This window comes from Helianthus annuus, chromosome 10 (assembly GCF_002127325.2).
Source record: "Helianthus annuus cultivar XRQ/B chromosome 10, HanXRQr2.0-SUNRISE, whole genome shotgun sequence".
Taxonomy (NCBI): domain Eukaryota; kingdom Viridiplantae; phylum Streptophyta; class Magnoliopsida; order Asterales; family Asteraceae; genus Helianthus; species Helianthus annuus.
The window spans coordinates 5,834,238-5,845,648 of record NC_035442.2 but is presented as its reverse complement, the minus strand read 5'-3'; the positions used below and the strand labels follow the sequence as shown (position 1 = coordinate 5,845,648).

At 35.1% G+C, this 11,411-nt stretch overlaps 1 protein-coding gene across 1 annotated transcript; it reads left to right on the top strand.

Moving 5' to 3' along the window:
• The first annotated feature begins 3,827 nt into the window (after positions 1–3,827).
• Positions 3,828–10,801, top strand: LOC110880459. The gene is made up of 11 exons (XM_022128982.1): positions 3,828–3,858; positions 8,734–8,901; positions 8,984–9,083; positions 9,177–9,304; positions 9,437–9,521; positions 9,593–9,725; positions 9,914–10,035; positions 10,133–10,253; positions 10,341–10,535; positions 10,631–10,699; positions 10,793–10,801. The coding sequence occupies exons 1-11, from the start codon at positions 3,828–3,830 to the stop codon at positions 10,799–10,801; spliced, it is 1,161 nt and encodes a 386-aa protein (XP_021984674.1).
• Positions 10,802–11,411: the final 610 nt, after the last annotated feature.

The following is an 11,411-nucleotide window of genomic DNA, read 5'->3' as shown; positions in this document are numbered from 1 at the left end:
AATCTTTTGAAATGATTACGAAATTCTGGTAATTAATAACGAAATCTTTCGTAATGATTTACCTGACCTTTCGGGTTTGAAGGGGTAACTTTGCGGTTTGGCCCTCGGTTAATTACAACTAAGGACCTCGTGTTATTTATCCGCGTTGTTAAGTCCCCGGTTAGTTTATTTATTCAGAAAGTCTTAACTTTCATGATTGACGCTTTTAACCCTTCTTATACGAATTCGATCGTAACTTTCCTGTTTCATAACGAAACTTCGCGAAATTTATATATTATATTTTAGTGAGTGTATAACACTGTTACAAAGCTTTGGGAACGTTAAAGGGTCACTCAGAGGTATAATTAAACATGTTGACACAGTTAACCCCTGTAGCTTGTAATCTCTCACTTCCTTTCGGGTTTCGCTTCCGTACGATCCATCATTTATTCGTTTGAAGGTACAAGCACCATTTAGGGTTACTATACAGTATATTTACCCTTGTTTGACATTTATAACCCTCGAATTGATATACTTTCAAGGTTTGTCAAAATCGGTCCTTTATTTAATATCAATGCCACGTGTAAACAAATGACACGTGTTAACACATTATTGGACGCAAAAATTCGAGGTGTTACAGATTTTTTAGGCACTACCTGAGTCGGACTATCCCACGCACTATCCGAAATGGGATAAATGATCCCCGTATCCAACCACTTGATAACTTCTTTCTTTACCACCTCTCTCAAGTTTGGGTTCAACCTTCTTTGTGTTTCACGGGTCGGCTTTGCTTCTTCATTTGTAATAATTTTGTGCATCACAATGGATGGACTAATGCCTTTTAAATCGGCTATCGTCCACCCAATTGCCGCCTTGTGAGCCTTCAACACCCGCATCAATTCTTCCTCTTGAGCTACCTCCAAGTTGGAGGCAATGATCACCGGTAAAGTGTCATTCTCCCCCAAAAATGCATACTTTAGGTGCTTTGGTAGCTCCTTCAACTCCACACTTGGTGGACATTCCAAAGAAGGCTTTGTACCCGAATCTATTTCCGCCGGTAGTGTATCCGTTTGGTGGGTCCATGGTGGCCTTCCTTCCTTCACCGCGAGAGCTTCTTGCTCCTTCTCCTCATTTTCCAACTCGCATGCATGTACCTGCAAAGACACATCGCAAACACAAGAACCCAAAATCTCGTCTTCGAATTCCTTCAGGTTGTACCCATCTATGAAATCTGCCAAGAAACACTCATCACCATAAATGTTAGTACCGTTAGTAAAAACATTTAATCTCATCTTTCTATTACCGAATGTCATGTCGACCGTACCATATCGACAATCAATAACGGCATGCGCGGTATTCAAAAACGGCCGTCCCAAAATAACATTTTGTTGTTGAATTGGGTCGGCGGATGAGTAATCTAGCACAAGAAAATCAACGGGATAATAAAACTTATCGACTTTAACTATCACATCCCGTACGATACCCCGCGGGAGTTTATGAGACAAGTCGGCTAATACAACCGTTGTCTTAACCCGCTTCAATGGACCAAAATCGTATTGGTCATACAACCCCCCCCCCCCGCGGCAGGATACTTACCCCGGCTCCAAGATCCAATAACGCCTTTGCGGTTTGAAAATTTCCAACATGGATGTTTATTAAGGGCGTTCCCGGATCTTGTAACTTAGGAGAAAGATCTCCTTTCAATACCGCACTTACCCGCTCCATCAAGTCTACCAATTTAGGCACTTTTTGTTGCCTTTTTTTAGTACACAATTCTTTTAAGAACTTGGCGTAAGCGGGTACCTGTTTGATAGCTTCAAGCAAAGGAAGATTAATTTTAACATGTTTAAAAACCTCCCACATTTCCTCTTTTTGAGGACCCCGTTTTGAGATAAATTTTTTTCTACCCGGGTCTAATAAAGCCGAAGGAAACGGTACTTCACTAGATCCCTCACCCTCATTTATTTTTTCTTTTTCTTTAGTAACTTTGGGTTTTTCAAAATTGGGTTTTTTAGAAGAAACAATGGGTGGTTCATTTTCTTCCTCACTATCTTGACCCGTTATATCCTCAACCACCCCATCAACCAAATCCGATGAAGGATTGGTTTTATACTCTTTCCCACTTCTCAAAACACTTACATGGTGAATATTAACATTATTACCTCTTGAAGTACCATGAGACGGGTTTACCTTAGTGTCGCTTGGTAATTGACCTTTGTTTTTCTTCAATTCGGACACTTCAGTTGCAAGTTGACCCATTTGGGTGGTCAAAGTTTGGATTGCTTTGTCTCGGGCCTCATCCTTTTGTATGCTAGCATCATCCATTTGGTTCCTCTTTTGCATTTCCGCTTGCATGCTCTTCAACATTTCCATCATTTCATTTCCACCCGAAGACCCCACTTGTTCTTGACCTGCTTGGTATTGCCTTTGGTATCCTTGGTTGTTCCCACTTCTATATCCACTTTGATTATTGTAAGGTTGGCGCGAACCATAGTTACCTTGGTTACCTTGGAAATTCGGGTTCGCTTGATTCGAAGGGTTCCTATAACGAAAATTTGGGTGGTTCCTCAACCCGGGGTGGAAAGTGTTAGAATTCATGTTGAAGTTTCTACCACCCCCTCCTTGACCTTGTAACGCATTCACCTCCTCATATTGCCCTTCCAACATTCCTTGGCAATTTTCAGCCGCATGACCTAGTTCATTACAAAGAGCACACACATCATAAATTTGGTTAGAGGTTTGTACATTACCATCCTCGGCGGCATGCACTTGTGTTCGGGTAATGGCCGGTCGTGCTCTCCTTGATGCTAGAGCTTTTCTCTTTGAAGTAATGGCCATTTGTTCCAAAAACTCCCAATCCTCATTCTCATAATTGGTGCCAAAAGTCCCGTTTATGATGGACATCAAATCTCGTGCATCTTCGGCACACAACCCTTCATGAAAGGCGTTCATCAATTCCCAAAGCTCAATTCCATGGTGTGGACAATTTTTGATCATCATGTTCAAGCGGTCAAAGGCTTCATGGAACATTTCGCCTTGTTGTTGTTGAAAACTTCTCAACCCTTTCCTCGCATCATTGGTCTTTTGGGCAGTATAAAATTCGTCTAAAAATGTTTGTTGCATTTCCCCCCAAGTATAAATAGATGCCGAAGGCAAAGTGTAGAACCACTTCTTTGCCTTATCTTCCAAGGAGAATTGAAACAAAACCAATTTCACATCATCGGCCGAAAAACCTTGACTCCCAAGAGTGTTACAAATTGAATCATAGGCCTCCAAATGAAAATAAGGTTCCTCCGTTGCTAGACCCTTATATTTCGGCAAACTTTGTAAGGAATTGGTCCTCACTTCAAAGGTTCTTCCTTGGTTGTTATGAGGAATAACCACCGGTGAAGGATTGTGAGTGATCACTGGCCTAAAGTACGCTTCAATACCCCTCGCATTTTCTCTAAGATGCCTCCTTGGTACACCAAACCTACCCCTTGGACGCATAGGACCCATTGGTCTTGGTATATGCCCTTGTGGTACATTTGGTTGTTGAAATTGTTGTGGCATGGGTGGGTTTTGAAGTGGCCTTTGGAATTGTTGTTGGACATTCTGTGGGCGAGCTTGTTGCAATGGTATGGGACGTTGCATTTGTGGCCCTTGTGGCCTAGGCCTCACATGTTGGGGTATGAGTTGTTGTTGCTGCACTCCACCCACATTTGGCATCACTTGCATTTGGCCTTGCATACAACCGTATTCCCCTTGCTCTCCATCACCCCCGTAAGCGTACCCGTCTTCATCAAAACCCTCGAACTCCTCAAATCCTTCATCATACCCATCTCTTTGAATTCCCGAAGATTGCCCAAATGGAAGAGTCGAGTATTGGAAACCCGACTGGTTTGATGGTCAAAACGGTGTAGCATGGACAATGGATGAAATTGGTGCTATGGTATGGCTTGAATATGACGGACCCGCACCCGGGAAGAAATGGGATAATGGTGGTATAGTAGTGGAAGGGTTAAATGTGATGGTTGGTTCTTCTTGGGTAGTAATGGGTTGTGTGGTGTTGGTTGATGTAACATTTTGAATTATGGTAGGTTCGGTAGTATTTGGTGGAATGGTGGTATTTGGTGAAGGTTGAGTGGTTAATGGTACAAAGGGTTGAAAAGGTTCACCCGTAGTGGGTGGTGGTGGTGGTGGATCCCTATCCATGTATCGAAGTGGTGTAATTGGTTTAATTGGTGTTGTTGGTGAACCGCTGATTGTATTTTCTCTTAGTAAAATCCTGTTCGCTCGCAAAGTTCGCTCGATTTCTGGATCAAACACTAGTGGTGAAAGCTTGTGAGAGCTTCTAGTACGCATGCACCTGTAAATACCTGCACACTAAACACACCTCGCGTAAACCAGAAGAATAACAAACTCAAAACAAGAACAAAAATAACACACGTTGCGCACTACTCCCCGGCAACAGCGCCAAAATTTGACGTGATGTCGTGGTCACAGTCAAATTTAATCCCAATAACAACTATAGATAGTGGCAAATGGGTATCGAACACAGGGAGTTTGTGGAATGTGTGTTATTTAAAGGTTTATCTAAATTAACTAAATTAGACTAATTGCAAGAAAATAAAGTTCAATAATTGATTTGAGTGAAATGGTTTTAGGACTAATTTTAACTAAATAATTTGCAAGAGAAAAGTTTGGTTGTAAACAAATTGGAGAATAATGACCACCTTTAGTTTCCGGTTTGCTTTGACACTTATACTAACATTCCACTAGAAAGAACTACATAGACATAGTTCATGTGTGACTAATTGCAGTGATGAAAGGGAACTAAGTACTCAGATTCCTAGAACGTGAGGTTGTTACCTGATGATCAATCAACCCTTACCCAAGCCTAACTATACCCATGATATCTCGATTGGCAACGGCACCAAGAACGTATGGTTTCTAATTGATTTAGCACAAGGATTAACAATTTACTAACAAGTAATCACACACCATAACAAGCAATTCAATAAAGAGAAGATTGTTATTCTAGAAATACGGAAATAAACATAAATGTCTTGCAAACCTTCCACCAAAGATAGTCATAAAGTGTTTAGCCACTCGTGGCTCGAATCAACATCATAACAAAGGTATTATTGTTCATAAAGATCAAAGACAATAAAGCTAATGATTAAAAGATGTTCTTCAAGCTCTAACTCTCCAAGAAGCTCCAATTTTCGTTTTTCCAGCAAGTCATAACCGATTACCAATGATAAGTCATCATAAATCCCCTCAAATTGGCAATTAATGAAGGAGTTACAAAAAAACTTCAGTCGGCGCCGTAAGCTACGCCAGAGGGCCGTAGCTTACGGCAATAAGTGGGTCAACAAGTCAGCATGTCGCCGTAACCTACGGCTGGGAGCCGTAGGTTACGACACCTATTGTTCTTTACGGTGCAGAGCTCCTGTTTTACGGCAGGCATTTTTGTGGATCATTGCTAGCCGTAACCTACGGCTCTCAGCCGTAGGTTACGGTGCTGACTGACTCTTTCTTCCTTGTTTTCTTTGTTACTTCTAAAAGAAACCCAAACTTGTTTCCGCTGCTTGCACTTTCCATCCAATCATCATAAAATCCTCTTCTTGAGCACTTTAACACCTGCATCATCACACATATAGTGGTTACCAAGTTCAAGCAATTAACCGAAATAAGCATAGAATTTGCGTTGTATTAAACCTTTTAAGGGGTTGTCCTACGGACCACCCGTCACCACACAACTACACTATCACTTTATGGTGGTTTTATTTTTGAAGCCAATCAAACATCAACTTCAATGTATGACCTTTTATTTCTATACCATACAAAGCATTAAAATCAATGCTACAACAAATTACTTATATAAAATGTTTACATAAAATATTTCAAAGCATTTGCATTTTAACCATTTTAACAATAATGTTAAAATGAAAAGAAATTCTAACACGCACGTTAGAAATATTAACATTTCCACGAAATGTTAATTCGACTTGCTAAAAACACATATATGGTTCAAATAAATAAGTCATTTCTAACACACGTTAGAAACTCTAAACAATTAAAAAATTGCTTTTAAACTAACGCTTTTCATGAACGTTTCTAACACACATGTTAGAAGACAATTGATTACAAAAATCATTATAAGACTTATTTGTTCATCTCAATCCATGAGTGGATGAAGAGTCTACTTTAAATAGTGACTTATTTAGAGACATAAAACTCTAATCAAGTAACATAAAAATCTTATTTAAAGACATAAAAAACTCTCTTTAAGAGAATTTAATGTTTACAAAAAACGTATGGTTTACACCAATAATTCCGGTCTAACACACATGTTAGAGAATTTAACGTTTACAAAAAACGCATAGTTTACACTAATAAACCCGATCTAATACAAAAGTTAGAAACAATTAACGATTCCCAAAATCGTTTCAAAAACCAAACGGTTACCAAAACTATTTGTTTTGTACCACGGTATAGGATTTAAGATTGTATCTCAATCTCAAGAAATCTAAACACAACAAGTTGTACCACATACATATTTCCCAAAAGAAAATATTTATAAGATCATAATCTTTAAAAATATATTTTTTTATTATAAATCCTATTGTGAACCCAAAATCCTTATAAATAAGGTTTTATGATTGTAGCAACAATCTCACGAAATCTGCTTTAAGTTTGTAGGAACTAGGTTCACCTTTTATAAAATATAATTACAAAATATATACTAACGAGACTCTCGTTATTCATAGGAAATATCATAGTACAATACCGGTTGCAATAACTAAATAAAAAGAATATATAATATCTATATATATATATATATATATATATATATATATATATATATATATATATATATATATATATATATATATAATAAACAAATAAGGTTTGGGACACGTGTCGTGTTGTGGTGCAACCACACTAGATTTTTGGCGGGAAAATGAGGGAATTGTATAATTCTTACACGGGATCCGTTTATTGAATCCAAACCCACATGGATTGACCCGGGTATATAAGGAACTAAAAAACCCTAATTTGTGAAAATTCTCATTCTTTCTATCATAGTCTCTCAACCCTAACGAATTTTCAACGCCGTTGTTCACTGATTTTCATCAGACTTCCATCATCAACCTCTTAATTCGAAAAATCTGTTCATGTAATATGTTCGATGAACGTGTTTACGAGATTGAGCGTTTAATTATGATTATTTTGTGGTTTTAAACATGAAACAGTGGAGATTTAAGGAATTTTGGGGGTTTGAGAAGCTAGGGTTTGTCGTTTTGGTAAGCATTTCATCTTCAGATCTGTTGTTGCTTTGGTTAATCTAATCTTGGGAAACCCGTTTATGAATCTCATTTCATTCAGGTACGATTATTCTTCACTTATTGTTTTTTTGGTAAATGTTGATGAATGGGAAGATTGGTAAAGACTGTTAATGTGGTGTTTTAGGTTGTGAAGCGAATCGATTAATCGTCTTAATCATATTAAATTATAATCGATTTAACAATCATATGTCGGGTCATTTGATTCACTTTATTTCGATGTTGGTTCGAGTCCTTATTGATGTGAGTTTTATTCTTGATTTTTATGTTTTTTTTGTATATTGTTATCGCCCTGTACCTTAATTTTGAATTCATTTGGTAGTTTTGTTTTCATTTGGCTTATACTTAATGTTTGCCAATTTCTCTAGAGAATACAATTGAGGGATTCAAGTTCAGCAACGCAGGATATGAATAATTGTAAATTTTGAGGGTTTTGATTCGTGTACTATTTTTTCTATCATTTCCGATGAAACTTGACTTTTTATTTGAAGTTTGTTTTTTTATCTGCATATGATTTTTTTTGCATGTTGATGAAGACGCTGGTTGTGAAGTGTCAAATGTCTTGGCTATGGAGGTCTATGTGTCAATTTGAATGCATATATTTCATGAAATTTGTGAGAAGCTTAGTTAATAATTTGAATTCGAAATCTTAGTCATTTTTCATTTACTCATCCTGCCTACATCAGTATTATTATTACTTTGTTTGGTTTAGTTTGTTACATTTACTAAATCTTTACTCTGTTCGAATAATTTCAAATTTTTAATCAATACTAATATATTAGGAAATAATACTGTAACCGAAATTAGTTTCTGTAAATAACCATAAATATTAATTCGGTTTTATAACTTTCGAAAAAAACTTCCAATCATTCCATAACTTAGTCTTATTGTATTCTATATATATAGATGTCATCTCAAAAAGTTTCCACATTCATATTCTTTGTCATTCTTCTTCTTTTGTTTTCGACTTCTTAAGGTACAACCATTACCCTTTTTGCAATTCTTATATTCAATATCATATAAAACATCATAACTCTCTGGTCCTATCATTTTCTTAATTTAATAGTCAAATGGAGAACAATAAGATTACTCTGTTCAAGTCACTTAATGCTCATTCTACCAACTACACAATCAAAGCTAAGATCATATCCTTGTGGAATAAAAAATGAATGGTTGTGATAATTAGATCTATCGAGTTGACATGTTGTTGATGGATGAGGAGGTAACAATTTTTAATGTTGTTAATTCTTATTTATAATCCTGTTTAACCATCGTTATCCATCTTCATGATCTAAAAGTCATCATATATAATTACTATTTCAGTGTTCGTTCATTCAATGTAGCTGTTTACATAAACTTTTCAAACGGTTCCTTAAATTTTTGGTTGTTGATGACTGTTTATTGTTTCACAAACTATCACTAGCCAAAGATACAACCAAGATTAAGGTTACTGGAAATGATCAGAAGCTATCTTTGTATCCATTCACTTCTGTTCTGAAAACTGATAACTGGTCTGGTCCTCGGTACTTTTTTCGTTTCACTGATTTTAAATTTGTGTTGAGTAAAAAAGTTGAAGTTAATACTCCAATAGGTATTTATTGTTTTTCAATTTTCTTATAACTGTTAAATAAATTAATATGTTGTTTCTATTGACAACTTTTTGTATTATACAGATTTTATCGGTTATGTGGTTGTCTCTTATCCTATTGAAGATGCAAATAGGAAGGATGGCTCTAAAACCAAACGAATGAATATAACTCTCAAAGATCTCGAGTATTGACTTGATATATAGATATATAGATGTGTATATGTATATCTTTTTCTTCTATATGTTTGATGTTTATTTTTGAAATATTCATTGTACAGAGATCAGAAGATTGGTCTTACATTCTGGGAAGACTATGCAGTCACTTTGTCAAAGTACATAAATGATAAAGACCGTCCTGCTCATGTTGTTATTCTTGTGCATTTTGGCACAGTAAACATTTATCAATGTATTAATTTAAATTCTGTAAATTATTTCAACAAGCTGATTTAAATATCTGTATGGATATGTACCTCATTATATTATGTGAACATAATATAATCATTTTTTATCATCTAATAAACATGGACGTTGTAATCAGGTAAAGTTGGCCTTACTAATATGTTTGAGGCAAGTCGTGTCTTCATAAATTCTGATCTCGATGAGATAAAAGAGTTCAAAGACAGGTACATATTTTTTATTTTATGACTCCTAGGTAAATTTGCATATGTTTTTTTAATATATTCTACTGTTATAGGTATCTTGAGAAGGAGTTTTCTAAATCATCTTCCAGTAAACAGTCATGCTCTCAAGTGATATCCAATGCAGAAGATGAGTTTCTTAATGCTGAAGACTTTGTGTTGACCGCTTTTATTGCTTCAATTGATCAGGTACACTTTTGACAAAATCTATATGTATATTCAGTTTGGTTTATTTCCGGTCTTTTTTATAATATTATTGTCCTCAAATATTATAATATCAACTGAATAGGAGAAAAAAGGTTATCATTGTTGGTACTGTTATAGCAATTTCAAATGATAAGCCTTGGTACTATTTATCATGCAATCATTGTAAGAAGCAAATTGAAGAGAAATCTCAATTGGTTGAGAAAGATGACGGCAGTTTTGATGTTTTGGATGAGAAGACTTTTGAGTGTATAAACCCTGATTGTGAGGCTGTTGACGTTGTTCCTGTTTATCGGTATTGTTTATATTTCATATTTAATTTTATTTGTACAAAGTAATTTCATACCCTTTGTTTTTTTGTTTGTAATTATGTACTTTTTATCATCTAACAGTTATAAGATACCTCTAAGGGTTCAGGATTCGACAGGGACTGTTTCTTGTACGTTGTTTGATTATGAAGCTATTAAGCTTATTAAGAAAACCGCCAAAGAACTGCTTGATGTTTACTCAAAGGTACAATTAGTATATTGATGATTAATGTTATTTGTTTTTAATATACAATATGTATGTATATTTACTAAATTGAGGAACTTTGTATAGCTTGACAGTTCCACCGAAGGAGCCTTTCAGTCACTTCCATCTGAGTTTGATATGTTGATCAACAAAAAGTTTGCCTTTCAAATCAAAATTTCCAGTTTTAACATTTCTAACCAGATAGAAAACTATGGAATTTCAATGTTAACTTCTGATGAGGACATACTTTCCGCTCTGGAGAATAAATGGAAAATTAATGAGGTTAGTATTTATTTTCCAAATCATAGTTTTCATGTAAAATATGCTATTAGACTTGTTGTTTTCATTAACTGACATTTTTCTTATATGTTTGTTAGTCTGATTTGTCTGAGTCGAATGTTCAATGCTTGTCTGATTCTGTTGGAAATGTTAAATGTCTATCAAAGGTATGTTGTTTGATTTTTTTATAATTTAAATTTTAATTAATACAAAAATAACGATTATTTCTAATTTTATAGTATTGTTTGACTGATTTCCAGGAGTCTTAATCTGTGATCGGCGACAGTGTTACGCCAGATCATTTTGATGTTAGTGATCAAGATCAGTCAAAGTTCGAAAACATCAAACGTAACCTTCAAGATGTTTATGATGTTGATGCTATTGATAGTTCTTCTACTAAACGTCGAAACAGTCCTGGGAATGTTGAAGTAAACGATGTTGTCAAGTTGGACCTTATCACCCCAAAGTTAGAGAAATAAAGATATATCCGTATGGTCTCGAAATGAATTTCCAATTTATATTATTTTTAAGTCTTATGTTTCTGAATAAACTCGAATATGTTCCGTTGACTATTAATCTGGTATTTTAATGGATATTATTTTTTTCTTAATTTTTATTATATTGTCATTTGGTTTGTTTTGTGGTAAATGAATTAGAAATAATATTGATTCAATATTACCTATTTATTGTTAAGTTAATATGATACTAATGATAATGATTACATATACGTTTCTATTTTTTAAAAAATCTTTGTAAAAGAGTCATATTGTAACCGAAAACACTATATTTAAATTCCATTGATTGATTTAATTTAAATAACATACTATTTTCTTCCCAATTTTTAATTTAGTTAATCGTATAACAATGTTAATTGTTTCC